The following is an 18,217-nucleotide window of genomic DNA, read 5'->3' on the forward strand; positions in this document are numbered from 1 at the left end:
AATGTCACTGAACATAGGTCTGAACTTTGACAGTGGGAAAAGAACAAAGTGGCCATGGTGCCTGGTCTGTACAGTCTGATAATAACTTGCCAGCTATTCTCTGTAGGGACCAGAGTCCTTGGTAGAGAAACAATGAGTGTAGAAAGCATCCAGGCCTTCTAATAGAGATCCACAGCATGGAGGTTAAAGGCAATAAAGCAAAGTACATGGAATGCCTCAGACACAATTACCAAAGAGATTTCAATTCATTATTCTCTAATCTCTGCCAGTGCTTCCTTCTCAGGAGCATTAGAGCCAATAGGCCATATTCTCTGCTGGTGGAAACTGAGTCCATGGAGTCAACACAGCTACAATGATTTACCCTTGATAAGGTTCTATTGGGTTTTCTAAGGAATTTAGAATAATAGCATAAACTAGTCACCATAAAAAGGTCAACTTTTGTCAAGAGCTACATCCCCCCTTCCATCCTCCCCTCTCTGGGGTCTGAGGTACTGCAGTTACAGTAGTTCTTACTCTGAGGGCTTGTCTGCACTTGAAATGCTACAGCTGTACTGCTGTAGCACTTCAGTGTAGACACTACCTACGCCGACGGGAGGGGCTCTCCCATCAGTGTAGGTAATCCACCTCCTCGAGATGTGATAGCTAAGTCAATGGAAGAATTATTCCGTCAACTTAGTGCGGTCTACATGATGACTTAGGTCGGCTTAACAATGTTGCTCAGGGAGGTGGATTTTTCACACTCTTGACTGATGTAGTTAAAACAACCTAATTTTCTAGTGTAGGCCTGAGTAGAGGGGAATAGATCAGATTCTCAGATTCTACCGAGTTGGAGCCATTGGCAAATGTTGACTTTATAATGGCAACCACTGAATGTGCTTCCAATCCAGAAACATCCAGTCCTGGAAACCCTGATGGATAGATGGGGGACAGTCACAACATCCCTGCTAGAGAGAACACGGGATGCCCTGGGGGGCAGGCAGAGGGAGACTACACAGAGGCAGAGTACCAAGCATGGCCCTGCTGTAACACCACTGAAGTGTGCTGCTCAGCAGAGTTGTACCGGGGAGAAACCTAGCCCAGAGAGAAGGAAAAGGCCAACCAGATGGGCATTTCTGCTCCGAGCTGGCTCATATAGAATAGCCCATGTCTCGGTATGGCTGCGGGGGAGAGCAAAATTCTGATATTTCAAGGCCTCTCTCTCTCTCTCTCTCTCCCTTCTCTGTTGTCATCCTAAACTGTTTACAGTGATCCTAAACCACAGGTTAAGTAGAGGAGAAAGAGCCCCACTCTGGTGCAGCCATGGGGAGCTGGGGAGGATGGAGGGCAGCCATTGGAAACGGTGTTTATTGACGAGGAGTGAAAGCATGCATGCAGTAGGATAATGAGCTTTTGAGCTCAACTGTGACCAAGAGGAACTGAGCTATTGCCTTTCCCGATCGCTAATGAAACAAGTGTAATTTCCTCATTAGCACTGGATTCTGTTTAATGCTCCCCCCGTTGCTGCTACCAGCCCTCTGCAGGCTCCATGCTGCTCTCTCTAAACCCCTTCTCCTTTTGGAGAGTCCTCCAGAGGGTTTGCAGAGTGACTCCAGCAGGCAAAGGGGTTGAGGCTGGGGCTGCCGGCTTCTCTAAGAAAGAGGGGGAAGGGAGTCAGGGATTGAAAGTGTCCTGTAACTTGAGCAGCAAGCCTCCCAAGCCTGGAACATGCACAGATCCAGCATAACATTAAAGTAATGTCTGATTAATCCTCCTTTGAGTGACCAATTCCTGCCCTTTGCAGGAAGATGCACTCAGTGACCTAGTAGCTTCCATCCATCTCTAGAGCCAGTGAGCCTAAGTTGCAGCTGTGAAATGTGTGCAAACAGGTGACTGTGAATGCGGACACATCTTAAGGCAGCATCTGTATGAGCCAAAGGGATACTTGCACTGCAGATTACCCATTTTGCACATGCCTGTGTGTCTCTAAGGAGGACAAACTCCTTTCTGTTACACCAGTGCAACCCCATTGATGTCAGTGGGGTTTTACTGATGTAACAGAGATGCATTTGGCTAGAGCTGGTCAAAATGTTTTAGAGGGAATAATTTTCCTTCTCAAAATGCTGCTTCAACTAAATTGAAATATTTCCACTTGGGGATCTGGGGCAAAATCAGTACTTGGTCCTGCTAGTGAAGGCAGGGGGCTGGACTCGATGACCTTTCAAGGTTCCTTCCAGTTCTAGGAGATGGGATATCTCCATTAATTATTAATTTTCAACAGACAAGTTCAAAATTATTCAAAATTGAGTATTTCGTTTAGACTTCCTTGTTTTGTTTCAACTTTCTCATTTCATCTTAACTTTCTTGTTTTGTTTAACTTTCTTCTTTTGTTTTATTTTGCTTTGACATATATTATTGAAACTAAGCATTTTGATATTATCAGAATGTTTTGTTTCAATGTTACTGTACCAAATATTTCAATATTTTGATTTTTTGTCACAATTTGAGATAAAAAACAAATTTTGAAATGTTGGAATTTCCTGCAGGACAGAAATTCCATGTGTGTCCCTTTGGATCCTGAATGAAATCCCCTGAATCTGAACCTTTCTTCACAGAGTCTGTGTTGTCTTATGATTCAGTTCTTTAGGCCATACATCTGCACCTCCTGTCCAACCACAGAGTCACATCTATGCTCTGGCATCTGTATCATGGCAGCTTAACACAGGAACCAGTAAATCAGGGAGGACCCAAAGAGGCTCCAGTGGTGAGGACCTAGTCTCAAGATCCCTGCAGTGGAGTGGACGTTCAAAGCAACTGAACGATGCAGCTCTCTGGCATGTCGGTACATTTGATTACATCCCAGGAAGATGTTCTCAGATTGGTCAGCAAGAAACCTTCTCTTGCATAATTCCTGTTTCTGATACATTTAAAGAGTTTCCTGCTATTTGTATCTAAGTGTCTGGATGTTTGCATTTCACATTCCCCATTGGGCCTATCAACGTCTATCTTATGTTCTATGGAACACAGTTATGATGGCTCCAGTTGGACTAGAATACAGGAATTGCCAGACTGGATCAGACCAGTGGTCCATCCATCCAGTCCAGTATCCTGTGACTGAAAGTGGCCAGCACCTGGCACTTCATAGGGAGGTGTAAGAAATACCACAGCATGTCCAAGTAGGCCCCAGGAAAAATGTCCTCCTAACCCTCAGGTTGGCTTAAGCCCCAACGTGGTTGGATTTTCATTTTCAGAAGGACACCTATTTGGCTTGAATAATTTCTTACACATTGCAATTTAACTAGCCTGGTTTTTTTCCTTACCTTCCTGCTTCCATTCTTTGTTTTGGGTGTCTGCATGCCCTGGGTGTTAACTCTGTTGTCATATGGGTAAGCTGAATTCCCTTACCCTTGACTTAAGGGTCTCTCTGATTAGCTTCCTCATTGTTGTCACATTTTCTAAAGCGGACTGTCCCAGAGCTAGATTTTGGTATGATCTCTGCCATGGGGATGATGAACTTCATTATACAGTGGTCACTAGTATCGAGTGCCTCAAGGAGAATTACTTCTTAAATCGACTCCTGTGGGTTACTAAGCGTATGTCTACACTTCAAAAAGAGGTGTATTCTTAATTTGGGTTAAAATAGCAGAGAAGGCACGGCAACACTGCTTTAAGCATAAACAGGTTATAAGCTTTAAATATGTGATTACCTGAATTCACCCATTATGACTGGGTTTTGACTGCTATACATCACCTTTGTGTTCCCCTCGCCCTCGAACCAGCTGGGGGCCAAGCCAGCTCTTGGCACAACTTAGAGCAGGTTTGGGGCTGCTCTAAATAATGCTGACTCTGCACCACTTGGAGATTTCAACACACAGATAGCGGCGGGGCAAGCTTTGCAGCCCCTCTGCACTGCTGGAGTGGTGAAAGAGGCTGGAGTGGTGCAAGGGGCTGGAGTGGGAGCCAGAATCTGGCCCTATCACTTTTCCTGATCCTATAACCTTACAAGTATATCCCCAGTTATCTTAGGGCTGTAGGCAGTGGGTAGTTTGTTAGCCCTGGGCAGAGAACACTACTACTACTAGCCAGTACCTCTAGGGATGTAATCAGGGATTAGTCAGTTAAGGATATTAGGGCTCAGACCTGCACACATTTATCGTCAGTGATAGTGTTCACTGTTGTGAATAGCCCCACTGACTAGCAGTATGCTCAATAACGTTTACCAGATCAGACCCTTAGCTAGCTATTCCTGGGGTCTGGGCAATGGCTAGTTGGCCTTTCTGTGAGCAGCAGGCAGTACAAGTTAGTCAGACTTGTGCTGAGTGAAGATATTTATCCGTAGCCAATGGGTAGCAGAGAGCCATTTGTCTCTTGGATGCATGGAGCAGGTAGCTAGATATCCTTATTCTGTGGGCAGTGGCTGTGTATAAGAGCAAGCAGTCTGTGGGTGGCTGGTTAGCCCTTGGGTTGTTGTAATAAGTAGTTTTCCTTGAGTTGTGCTACTTATTCCTGGTATGTGGGCAATGGGTTCTTAGTGAGTCTAGGCTGTGGGTAGCACTGTAGCCACCCATGGCTGTAGATATTAAGTTACCATTTGCATCTGGTCCTTAGCTGTCCTTTGGACAAAAGACAGCTTGTTACCCTAGGTGGGTGGGTAGTTAATTATCCTGAGCCATGAACAGTGGATAATAATTTACATGGACAGTTGGAAGTTAATTACGATAGTTAATGAATACTAAGATTAATTAATTACCATAGGTTATAGATAGCTAGTTGCCCTTAGCTGTGATGAATCAGTTTTCATGGGCAATGGTAGTGCATTATGTTTGACTGTGAGCCATGGGTAGCAGGCAGGGCTTTAAGGGCAGCAGAGACACTGATGGGAAGGGACTTAGAGCTATAGCAGAATACTCCAGTGCCTGAGCAGAATGATCAAGGCCTATACACTGGCTAAGCACAACACAAATGCTTTTGGCATTGACTTACCAGGTACCATTCCTGCGAGAGTTGAGGTTGGGTAGCTGCCCTGTCCAGTTGGCGGGACATGGGGTGGGTAACCGGGCAAGGTGGTGCTCGCCATGTCACGACCTGGAGAGAGAAGGAAGTGGGGACAGAGGATGAGCAGTGACTTGAACTGAGATCCTTCAGCACAGAGCCTGGTGTCTCCTTCTTTCCAAGTGGCCAGGAGCCTCTTGGGCAAACACTCTGAGACTCTGCCTGGGACCTCTGACCTTCCTTTTCACTGGAAGATTTTCGTTTGGAGACCTTGATGCTTTTGAGTCCAAGCTGCAAAGAGGACACTGAAAAGGAGCCTCTTTAAGGCTCAGAGTCATTCATTTCGTCCCACTGTATACACTGAAGCCAGTTGGGCAGCTTGGATCTATTTAACCTAATAGAAGCAAATCTAAGCTGCATAGGAAGTTCTACCACATTCATCACTGGAGTAGCTGAGCTCCTGCATGTGGAGCAGGCAGAGAGAGGCGGCATGGTCCAGTGCCTAGTGCTGTCAGAAGACCTGGCTTCCATTCCTAGCTCTGCCACTGTCCATCCTTGGGCAAATCACTTCACTTCTCTGTGTCTGTTTCCCCTCCCACTATTTGTCGGTCTAGGCTGTAAGCTCCTTGGGGCAGGGAGTATCTCTTCCCACATGTGCACAATACCTAGCACAATGGGGCCCCTCTAGGTGCTGCTGTCATACAAATAAAAAATAGGACCTGGGGTTTTAATTTGATCCCTTCTTTACTTCTGTCACAGATACAAGTTTTCACTGGTTCTTTTGCAAGCCCCAGAGTCAGGACGCCTTCGCCTGCAGGGGATGGGCATGGGGATGGGTGCGGGAGGAGAGGGGCACAGGCCGGTAGATGACAGGGGTTTATTTTTCACCACTGAGTAAGTGCAGCTGTAGGCTCCTTGCCTGCTGCCAGAGGCATGTCCTCATTGGGATGGGTTCACCTGAAAGCGGGCCAGTGAGGAGGGCATTTTGCTGTGAGTGCTCATTGCATTTAAATGAACTAAAATCATCTCAGAAGCTGCTGGGAGTTTCAAGCCAAAACCAAAATAAAAACCCCTCTAAATAAATTAAGACAATCCTTTCCCCACCGCTGCTGGGATCTTCCCAGCTCAACCTCCTATGCTGCTACTGAGCTCTCAGCCCACACCAGCCCTCCAGATTCCTCTGCTGAGCTGTAGCTTGCCATGGAGCTTGTGCCGTTGGCTGCTGCCTTGTTAAATCCATTCTCTGTTCTGTTTGGAGACCTGGATCCCAATTCTCCTTCATCTGTGCCCATGTGAATCAGGACCAGCCACCCCCCAGAAGTCAACAGAGTAGCACTGGTGTATGTAAATGTAAGGAAAACCAGGCCCACTGTTTCAGCTCAGCTTATGGGAGAAATCAAATCTGTGGACTAGGCCCTGGAACCAGCCTTACACTCAGCACTCAGGGTAAATGAACCCTACCTCCCAGCAACGGGTGAGTTCTCTCTAGGGGGTGGTGGGTAGAATCAGTGTCACAGCTTTTGGACTTTGACTAGTGATTGGTGAACCAGACTGGTTAAAATAAGAAGAAATGCAAGCCTTGGTCTGTCCCTTGAGAGGGTCCCCACCCATTGCCGTCTCTCCTCACCCTGGATGGTGGGAATTGGTGGGTTGGTTCTGCTGCACTCTGTCCATCCCCCAGAGGTGATGCCTAAGAGTGCATCATGCCATTCTATTCTATTCTATAGGTTCTTATCCCACCCTCATCACGGTGGTACCTTAGTGATTTCCAGTCATCCATTAAGCAACGTAACTAACATCTGTCATGTGTGGGTTGTTCTTTCTTTCATCCTCTCCCTCGGGGGAGAATTATGTGTACAGTGGAGCGTCCATGCTTCGGACTTGCTGGGCTTTCCCAGGCTGAGCAGCCTGGCACATTACAGCAGGTGTCAAGTGGGGAAAAATGTCACTGAAAAGTGGTGGAGACCTCTCGGCTTGATATCCCTGTACTGAAATGCTGCTGTGGCAGGTGAAGTACATACACATTGACATTCCTACTCAAATGTGGGGACGCAGGCACATGCACACAAATCACACCAGATCTACGCCCACTCAGATCTAGGTACACCCCCTTCAGATTCACACCCAAATCTAGGTACACCCCCTTCAGATTCATATCCAAGTATAGGCACCCCCCCCTCACATTCATACCCAGATGTAGGCACACCCTCCACCCTACATTCACACCCAGATGTGGAAAATACAGTTGGAGTTGGACACCTAATTCCCTAAGGCTCCTTCAACAGTGCCAGCCTGGAAAAAGAAGGTGACAGCTCTCCTCCGTCTGGGTCAGTGTGGCAATGCAGACTGTGCCACCATCTTGGCTGTGGTGGAATCAAACCAGATTACACATCAGAGTTTCTCCATGGGTTTCTCTGCTGACATCACATGGGGGCCCTGCTTTACTTTGCTGGGGTTTCACTTGGTTGTAGTTTGGTAGAACCTGTGACATTCTGGAGTCACGGGGGGTAAAGCTGCCTAGTTCTTTAAATGGGGTTTTGGTTGCCTCTCAAAAAACATCAATGGCCTCATTGAGGAACATTTTTTCAGGGTGGTGAACACTCACTGACATCAATGGGACTATTCAAATAAGAAAGAGAACGACAAGGGGAATAAGGGTTCTGCAGTGGAGCCCTGGAGCATGCCCTGCACACAAACTTCTTTCAGTGTCAGTGCGCAAACAGGCTCATCACATAAGTTCCCTGTAAGCTGCATGGCCACCATGCAGGCAGGGAGAGCCCAGCCTAGGCCCACCGGAGCTGCCAGGGAGAGGAGCCCTTCGCCCGGCTCAGCCCAGCCCAAGCCCACCAGAGCTGCCGGGGAGACGAGCCCGTCTGTCGGCCCGGCCCAGCCCAGCGCCACCAGAGCTGCGGGAGCCCGTCTGCCGGCCTGGCCCAGCCCAGGCCCTCTGGAGCTGCCTGGGAGAGGATCCCCTCCCCCAGCCCGGCCCAGCCCATGCCCACCGGAGCTGCCATGGCCGGGGAGAGGCACCTCTCATCCGGCCCCGAGCTGCTGCCGCGAGAGAAGGCTGAGGGGAGTCCTCTCTCACCACCACAGACCCGGGGCAGCCTGCACTCCAAACCCCTCATCACAGAGCCCGCACCCTCAGCTGGAGCCCTCACCCCCTCCCACACCCCAACCCTCTGCCCCAGCCCTGAGCCCCCTCCCGCACCCCAATCCCCTCATCCCCGGCCCCATCACAGAGCCCGCACCCCCAGCCAGAGCCCTCACCCCCCCACACCTGAACCCTCTGCCCCAGCCCTGAGCCCCCTCCCACATTCTGAACCCCTTGGCCCCACCCCCGCCACACATCACCTCCATATTGGTGCACAGAACAAAATTCATTCCGCACATGGATGTAAAAAATTAGAGGGAACACTGCTCATCACCCACCTGAGCTCACGGGTCAATGACAAAGCCAGATTGCTGTCTGATTTCTGACAAGCCTCCATTGCCAGGTCATTCCCGCAACCCAGGAACCTCCTGAGTGATCAAAACGGAGCCCTCGACTCAACTGTGGCTCTCTGAGCTAGAGAACGGAACCTTGAGCTTTCTCCCATCTACAGTTCCCTGGCCTGAAGGCAGAGAGATACTGAAGGAACCTGCATCTCCTGAAACATTTCACCGTGCTCTGCTCCAGAGGCTGCTTGTCGAATGTGGAATTAGAGGAACATTGCTGGAGATAGCTTGGGCTAGGCGAGACACAGAACTTAGAAGCACCAAGACGCTGCCTTAAAGTTTGGACCAAGAGAGCTCGCAATACTGTTTTGCTCCCTGGTCTCCTACTGGGAGGTTCTCAAAAGAGCCAGAAAATGAGGAATAGAGATTTTAACAATGCAAACCTCAATGAAAAGGGAGACGTTAGAGGGAATAACAACAACATAGGAAGTAGAAGGTAGAGGTGGCACTGTTTGCATTGGGCACTTTCCAAACTTAAAGTAGTCATGGGCCCTGAGCTGAAAAGCTTAATGCACTGAAAGGACATGAAACACATTCCCTAGATGGTAGAGCCAGAACCGCCACCTTGGGTCATCCAGTCTGAGTCACCACACACTTTTGCAGGATGGAGTTCCTACTATTTGATAGACTCCAAGGCCAGAAGGGACCATTATGATAATCTAGTCTGACCTTCTGTATAGCACAGGCAAGAGAACTTCCCCCAAAATAATTCCGGTTTGAACTCATTCAGAAAAACATCCAATCTTGATTTAAACATTTCCAGTGATAAGGACTCCACCACAACCTTTGGTAAGATGTTCCAATGGCTAACTACCTTCACTGTTACAAATGTACACCTTATTTCTGGTCTCAATTTGTCTAGCTTCAACTTCCACAGCCGTTGGATGGTCTTAGATCTTTCTCTGCTAGACTGAAGAGCCCATTATCAAATATTTGTTCCCCATGTCAGTACATCTAGACGGATCAAGTCACCCCTTAATCGCCTCTTTGTTAAAATAAATAGATTGAGCCCCTTGCATCTATCGCTATAAGGCGGATTTTCTAAACCTTTCAGCATTCTTGTGGCTCTCCTCTGAACCCTCTGCAATTTGTCAATATACTTTTTTAATTGTGGGCACCAGAACCGGACATAGGATTCCAGCAGAGGTAAAATAACCTACCTGCTCCTGCTCATCTAACCTGTCTGTGAATCTCTGCTGTGTTGGTCCCTCAGTTACCTCCCACAGGAGTCTGTTCCATTGTCCAACTGCCCTGGCAGGTAAAAAGTTTCCCTAGTATCTAGCTCAGATTTTTCCTTCTTTGACCTCAGGCTTCTGCTCCTTGTCTTAGCAGCTTCTTACACTGTGAAGAAGCCTCTTTCTTCATTTCTATTGTTAGCTCTAAGGCTGGCCCATTTGAAGACTACATAACTTTATCACCTCCGCTCTCTCCCCACCACACCTCTTATCTTTCAGCCTTTGAACCATTGTTGTATTAGCTGCAGCTTCTTGATCTCTTTCCTTAACTGGGGGCTAGGACTGCTCACAGCAGTCTGGTGATGCATGCACCAGAGCAATGCACAGCAGCACTACAGCCTCTTTAGTTCATCCCAGGATTCCCCAGTCCCAGTGGTTCTCAACCTTTTCCATACTTGAGCTCCACCCCAGCTCCCACTCCCATCTAGTTGTGACCCCTTCTCCCATTTAACTACATACAACCCTGAAACCTCTTTGTGACACCCCCCCCCCACGTAGAGAACCCCCCCACATAGAGAACCCACGCCTTAGATACAGCCCTGAGGATAACGCTGGCTTTGGGGCTTGCTCTGTTAGCTTCTGTTCACTTTTCTAACTGACATTTCAGGAGTGTGCAGTTAATCTCTCCCTCAGATGGGACTGAGCCCCTCACCGGCAGCATTCCCTGTATGCATGAATAATCCCTGTTCCCTGCCATCCAAGGCTGGCTGCTGGACTGCCCAGAAGGGGCGCCATGGTGAAAGGTCATGAGGAAGGGCTGGAAGTCAGCCTGCCCACAGCTGGCCGGTGAGGTGCAGGTGAAAGGGGTGAGGGAGGCTCATTGAGGCTCTTGCTTTATCCCGAGGGGAGAGGAGAGGCTTTCTTTGGTAGGGTAAGGGATGGACAGAGATAGACAGACAGAGCACAGGGAGAACAAAATGGGTGAATGAAAATGGAGTGATTAAAAAAACAACAGGGAGATTAATTTAAAAAATGACAAAGGTTGGGGGCAGATCCAAGGAGCAGGGGTTGAGATAACAGCAGGGAATATATGCAAGGGCCCAGGTTCTGATCCCAGTGATGCCTCTACTGGGATGGGAGGGAGCAGTGCAACAGAGTGGGGAGGAGAGGGATGCACAGGAGGGTACAGGGAGTGGGATGCAAGAAGAGGCAAGCAGAACAGGATGGGGTGTGGGCGGAAGCAGTGCAGGGGGCAGGGATGGGAGAAGGATGCTCTGAAGCTTCTGGACTGTCCTTTCTGCTCCTCCGTCCTCTCTGTGGGGTCAGGGTGCATAGTAATGTGGTGCCAAAACTCTTTTCCCTAGGAAAAGTGACTGCTGTGTCATCTCAGACCCAAGCTAGGGTTCCTTGGTGGAGGAGTATGGTACATCTCCATTGAGATACTTTTGAATGGGAAACCCAGATGTGGCAGAATTGGGCCAAGTCAAATTGGCCATCAGAGTACTCAGTGAAGACCCAAGTAGAACCTAGTTCTCAGGGAGGTAGGCTACCAGACAGAAACCCTGGGCCCCCAACCTAGGTGTCTATGTCAGGGACTCACCCAGCTCAGAGATCTAAAATGTGGCTATTGACTAGCACCCATGGTCGTTTGTGCCCTCAAGAATGAGGCAAGTGTCAGAAAATATGGAAGAGAAGACTGTATGGTGGGATCAGGCCCAATCCAAGTTTGACATGGCAAACCTCTACCCTCACGTCAATGAATGGCATCACTCTGCCATCATGGCAGGTATTGCCAGGGGCGTACAGGTGAGTCAGCTTGGGTGACCTTGGTTTGTATAGAGTTAGGCATGTGATAGATGGCAAAGTCTTTCAGACTCTCTCATCACTTGGGCGGGCCTTATCAACTTCAGGTGCCCGAATCGATGCTAGGTTGTAGCGCCTGTCTAGGTGGTGAGAGAGGGGAGTTTCTATGTCTGAGTGTTGCTTATTCTGAGTGCACCATACAATCCCCAACATGTCTGCCTCTAGCATATCTGTCTCAGATAGGTTTGCTGGCAGTCAAAAAGGTAAATTTACTATGTGTGGTCTCCTCCAGGGATCTGGAACCTTTACGGCCAGCAAAGAACTCTGAGCACTGGGACCTCTTTGCAACAAGTCTGTCTGCAGTGAGGACACAAGTATATGACACATTTCAGTGCAAAATGACAAATGTGGTGAATCAGTGCCCAGGTACCTGTACCAAATGCACTGTGGTCTAGCGTGATCACTCCCTACCTTTGTAGCCTGGAGATTTGCATGGCCACCCAGCAGCGTAGAAGCTGAGCATCTCCCACATAACTGGGGAGAAGCTGCCCTTCCAAACCGGGGTTCAATAACCAACCCAGGACAGATTAGCCTCAGGCAGTTGCAGGTCTCTATATCCCAGCGTAGCACAGCAGGTCTGGCTGGCACCCAGAAGGAGGGAATCGTGGGTGGGCAGGAGTGAGGGGTGGTATGGGCAGAGGTTAATCCTGTTTGCACAGCCCCCAGGCACATGGGGTTTTTCCAGTCCCTCCTCTGCTTTATTTCTCTTTTAAAGCATTGAATTTTCAGCTCTAATCCTTTCTAAACCGCAACATTTTTCAGGCGCTCTGTGTAAGTGAAACCATAATCTCTGGTAAAACAGACTGCTTAAGCTGCTGCAGCATTAGGCCAATCTGATCCAGCCCCTGGATTTCCTCTCTGCCCAGCCACCACAGAGAGGATTTCAGCTTGAAAGGCTTACTAAAGCCCTCGCAATGGGAACAACAGCGCCAGGCCTTGCCTTGCAAAGCTGGGCAGGGTTAAGGGACCAGAAGCTATTTGTCCCAGTGTTTTGAGGTGGTTAAAGCACCTGCCAGATTTGCAGTGGAGATGATCCCAGTCCCCACTTGCACACATCAGGGCTTAGGAAGAAAAATTCCTCACACCTTTCAAAGGCAGCACCTCGAACTCAATGGAGGGGATATAGGGGTGGAGAGCAACACAGCATGGGTGACAGGGATGCAGATATACCAAAGACCTTCCTCTGGTGGGCAAAGAGTGCATGATCAGAGGGCCAAAGATGAGCATCTGTCTGTCAGTCTACACTAGGAAACTGCATAGTTGTAACTCACTTGCAAGACAACTCCACTGGTGGACAACACATAAACATGTCTACCACCATGTTATCTAACCCTGCCCTGAGTAAAAGCACCTATGTTTGTCTGCAACATAGCTTTCCCCATTGCTACCACTGGTAGAGCTACCCAGGTAGTGAAGTACAGCTACACAGTGTGCCATGTAGACAAGATTGATCAATCGATCCCATCCTCCTAAGAATCTCTCTCTCTCTCTCTCTCTCTCTCTCTCTCTCTCTCTCTCACACACACACACACACACACACACACACACACACACACACACACACACACACTACCTAAGCAGCTAGAAGAGACACCCATTTTTCATTTTAACTCATCCCAAACTTCAGTTGCAGATTCAGTCTGGATGGTCGTCCCTTTTCACTGTAGCTCTTTAATCCTGTGGTATTTCAGGTAAAGGAAGGCAGACCTCTCCCCACATCTCCCCCACGCACAGACATCCTGGAAGTGGCATCAGTCCAACGAGCCATGGCACTGCAATACGCTGGCTTGTCTCTTTCTCATTGGGAGGGGCGTCCCTCGGTAAGATTGCATTAGGGAACCCTGGCAGTATCTGTCAATGTCTTATTACTATGGAAATCGACCAGCAATTGAATCAGAAATGGAACAGCTTGTGACCCCTCCCAAGAAGTGGAGAGCCTCATCCTATCCTATTCTAGGTTCCCTACACATTGTAAAGGGCGCTCGGTGTCCTGATGCTGCCCACAGTCAAGTTGGGGAAAGTTTTGGGGGGCCAGAGGTGTGGGGGGTGTAGCTACTATGACACTCATCTGTGACAGAGCTGCAGAGGACTAAATATCTTCCCCACTTTCAGCTCCTCTCTCCCCCCTGCACTGGCTGAGTTATGGCTGTTTTCCTTCCCTACTAATACTCTCCTCTGTTATCCTGGCGGGCAGGTGGAATTGGTGATCTCTGGCCTAAATTCCCCCCACGATTTTGGCCAGACAGAGCGAGAGGAAGATTCACAGCTTTGGGTTCCTTCGGAGACTCATCTCGGCATTTATTGCCCTCTCTGTGGCTGATGGGGAGGCGGGGGAAGCGGGTTGGTTTGCAGGAGGGATAAGCTGCTTGTTTTTCAGTGCCCGTTTCCTGGAGGACAAACTAGCTGCATTCAGGGTTTCTTTTCTTTACTCAAAACAAGGAAGGGAATTCCTGGATGGCAGGTCCCTACTCAAGGGGTCACTAGGCACACCCTCTTAATGCACTGCTGTGCACTGTCTTGCCAATATTTATGAGTCCCTCAGCATTTCCCTGGTCTATCTAAGGTCTTTATCTGGCCCCCACTCCTATTGTATCTGAGCACTTCCTGATTTTTAGTGCATTTATCCTCACACTGCCCCTGTGAGGTAGGGAGCACTATTATCCCCATTGTACAGATGGAGAACTGAGGCACGGAGAGGCTAAGTAACTCACCCAAGGTCACACAGGAAGTCTGTAGCAGTGCAGGATCTTGAACCCAGCTCTCCCAAGTCCTATGCTAATACTCTAACCATCGAACCAGCCGCCTTCCCCATGGCAGCTCCCCCTCACTTAGAACAGATTGTCCAGTGCAAACTGGCAGGGCCAGATCCTGAGTTGCTGTAAATTGGTGAAATTCCACCAAAGTCAATGGAGCCGTAAGTCAATTCCACCAAAGTCAATTTCCATCTAGTCAGGATCTGGCTCCAGAGGTCTTACCAGTCCTGCAGGTGTGACATACTGTATCTTGCACTGTGGCTGTTTCCACTCCTTCTTTGACCTTCCTTTTGCAAGAACGTTATGAAAATCATGCTCAAGCTAAAAATCATCCTGTATTTAAAACTCTCTCCCCCTTTCCCTGTGTTGCTAACATTCCCTTGGTTATAACAATGGAAAGGATGCAAAGACCCTAATCTGCTTTTCAGGGCAACTGCTCTTGCTTTCTGTTTGCACTGCACTCTGGGTGGACAGCGGACCGTGTGGAGCTAGTTTCTGTTTCTGCTCCGATTCATTCACCATTTTCCAAGCCCTAGCCCGATGCTGTCCTTTGAGTTCTCAGCACTGCAGGGAATTGCTGAAATACATATGCAAAGGAACAACCCCAGACCTGGTTTTTCTTGAAAGTCAAAGCTGTTGTGATTTTATTGATGTTTATATCAGGTTTTGTAATGCCCTTGCAGCTTCCTTTTTAAAACTGTATTTTACAAAATCTACATTTTTGGTGTTGACAGTAGCTCTATAAATAAACAGACATGTTATCTTCACCTCCTCCCCTACTGGAAAAAACGAGGCTCTGTAGTCCTCAAATACAGTACAGCACGAAGCTTCCAGTATATTGGGTGGATGCATGCATTCTGTCAGAACATGCTTAACTTTAATCAGCTGTGTAGCCCCATTGAAGTCAAGTCTACATGGCTCTAGGAACATTTATCTGCAGGTACAACAGTTAAAACCTGGACAAAGAATGATGTGCCTGGTAAATTTGGCAAATGCATTAGTTCAGTGAAGCCCCATTTGCTGACTCCTAGTTCATTGGGATGTTGCATTCACATGAAAATATTCACATGCTTAAAGTGAAGCACATGTTTAAGTGCTTTGCTGCACTGGGGCTTAAATGTGGCCAACTACATGAAGGTGCCTTCAAAGTATGCTCAGAAATACTGTCAGAGCAGGAGACATGTCAGTTTCCAGTATACTCCAGGGCAGGGCCAGTGCAAGGAAGTTTCGCGCCCTAGGCGAAACTTCCACCTTGCACCCCCCCCCAGCCCTGTGGCAGCTCCCCGCCCCCCCTCCACCCTGAGGCACCCCCCCCCGCGGCAGCTCCCCACCCCCCTGGTCCGGGGATCCATGCGGCAGCTCTGACCCAGGGGAACCCCTGGGCTGCCGGTGGCGCGCTGACCCAGGGAACCCCTGGGCTGCCGGCGGCGCGCTGACTCAGAGGAAACCCTGGGCTGCCGGCGGCGCGCTGACCCGGGGAACGCTTAGGCTGCTGGCGGCGCGCTGACCCGGGGAACCCCTGGGCTGCCTGCCGGCGGCTCAGACTCCCTCTCCCTCCCAGCGCAGCGGCCGCTGTAAAAAAAAAATTGGGGGCACCGCTTTTTGGTGCCCACAAATCTTGGCGCCCTAGGCAACCACCTAGTTGGCCTAAATGGTAGCACCGGCCCTGCTCCAGGGCCATCCTAGGCATGTGCAGTCTTTCCTCTGTAGAGATATTCTTCTATTGATACTGAGGCACAATGAATTTTCCTGGAGAATCTCTCCCCCATTCTACACTGATAAGAGAAGGCCAGAGCCTTCCACACACTATCCAGCTCTCTGAAGGCATGCATTTAATGATGGCTGTTGACTGACTGATGTAAAATAGATTGGTGGGTCCATGTCACAGAAATCGCCATCACAAGAGGCACTCATTGGCAGCCTCTTAAATCCCAGGACTGAGGGGGAATGGGGACTACATAATCTTCTTCCCTAGAGGTGGCCCCTTGTGGTCAGGGTTGAGGCACAATTGCAAGGTCATACCTGCACTGAGGCCAAACAGATCTAGGAATGTCAATTCACTACTATCTCTAGCACCAACGTAAACATTAATTTAAAGGTGGCATCATTTCTTGCAGGTCCAGCCACATCCAGCTTATCACACCCATCTGCCTTTCATGCTCATTCAAGCCTGAGATTCACTAAGTCCTTCCTCTTCAAAATCCTTGTCTATTCCCTCCTCTGTGCCTTCACAATTATCCTCAATGAACCTTCCCCTGAAAGCTTGGAACCAGCTCCTCTGATTCCTGTCCTCTCCCTGCTATTGCTAAGCTGTCTGGCCAACCATCACCTTGGGCCATTTGGTCCTGGAAGTCACTGAGCGGAGTGATGCCTTTTGCTTTCCCACCTCTTCTGATGAGATAAGGAGATAACATCTCTCCTGGTGCTGGAAAGTCAATCCTTGTCTGCAGACGTGCCATGAGATCTATTACTATCATCTGATCACAAACAGAGAAGGAGCTTATGCTACATCTTAGCTCTCCAAAGTCTAAACAGGTATCTTGGAAGGATACAGTTGTGAATCTTCACCCTCAATGCAGTTTTCCCTTTCCGCCTTAATCTACACTGGCTCTGTGCACTTGACCTAATTTGACATATTTCCATGCTGCAGTCTGTCCTTCTCACAGAAAGTATCTCCATTCTGCTGGAGGACCAGAATCATTCCCAGTAACAAATGATCTTCTCAGGGCTTGCGGCAGCACCATGTGTATTTGTCATATGCCTCTTGGTGACAGCCATTCAGTGGAGGCACTGGGTATGCAGGAGTGAGTGTTTGTTGTAAGAAGTTCCAGCCAAGCAAGTGACCTGTAAAAGCTTGGAGGTCTGTCTTTCTCTAGTCTTTACCATCTATGAAGCAAATTCCTAACTCCCAGTAGTTAACTGCAGAGGAACTATTAGGTCAGCTCACTCAATCCCTGAGCAGAATTGTTCTCTAGAGTCAGCGGTTACAGAAGATTGGAGCAAGAGGGGAATTCTCACCAACCCAAGCAAGGAGCAGGGGAGGTTGCGTCAATCCCAAGCCAAGGAGAGGAGGGGGAGTGTTCTGCCTCATTTTAATCCGTGCCTATAGTATTGTCTTAAGTTCTTTGCCAGTCCACCAAAGTACTGGGGCTCTCACCGTGCCATTGGAGAGACTATTTCTAACTGGAGCTCACTGTTAAACTGTTTCACTGCAACTTGCTTGAGTGGCAAAGACAGCAGCTGAAGGTGTGTGCTGTAGTCAACAGACCCTCAGAGGAGGTCACCATTGCAACAGGTGGTGAATTCTATTTTCTTAAATGTGGATCATCACAAGCACATTGCTGTGCCTCCAGGAACTAGTTCAAATGCATGTGTTTTTTCTCCAGAATGGGATAGGATCCTGGTTCTCTATTACACTCATTCCATCCTTTCTCCATGAGGAAATCCTCTTTCCCTTTCCTCTGATGCACAAGGTCTTTAGGAAGGTGAGACTTTAGGGCACTTGCACATTTCTGGTAGCCTCTGCTTGGGCACATCATGGGTTAGTTCTCAGGCCTTGACGCTCTGGATGCTATTTGTTCTTCTAAGAACAGGCCTTCTTTCTCTGGGAGAGGGAAGGGTTTTCCATGAGAGCCAGCCCCCCTGCACTTGGTGGCTTTGCTGGTGAGAACCATGATGTGAAGACTATCCTGCTCCTGTCCATACCCGCTAACCAGCTCACTACAGTATCTCAGAATCCTCCGCGTCGGAAAACAAATGGAGGTCCTTTTCCATTTCAGTTGATCGCAAAGTGTTTTAAAGTACCTGTTTGCCTGTTTGCTTGGACCATAGATTGGTCTGGACTGCAGGTGGCTGCAGTCAAGATTCATTTAGCTGATACTACACCTTTCTAGGAGCGAACTGAGGGAAACAAAATTTTCCCTTGCCTACAGACAAATATTTCTCAAAGGGCTGTCTCCA

At 48.7% G+C, this 18,217-nt stretch overlaps 1 protein-coding gene across 4 annotated transcripts in view; it reads right to left on the minus strand.

Moving 5' to 3' along the window:
* Positions 1-18,217, minus strand: part of PAX2 (paired box 2) — a 97,621-nt gene that overhangs the window by 3,212 nt on the left and 76,192 nt on the right. For all 4 annotated transcript variants that reach the window (XM_065407230.1, XM_065407228.1, XM_065407231.1 and 1 more), the window contains one exon: positions 4,960-5,061. In XM_065407230.1, the coding sequence (XP_065263302.1) occupies positions 4,960-5,061 (102 nt within the window). The remainder of the gene's footprint in view (positions 1-4,959; positions 5,062-18,217) is intronic.

Source organism: Emys orbicularis, chromosome 7 (genome assembly GCF_028017835.1).
Source record: "Emys orbicularis isolate rEmyOrb1 chromosome 7, rEmyOrb1.hap1, whole genome shotgun sequence".
Classification (NCBI taxonomy): domain Eukaryota; kingdom Metazoa; phylum Chordata; order Testudines; family Emydidae; genus Emys; species Emys orbicularis.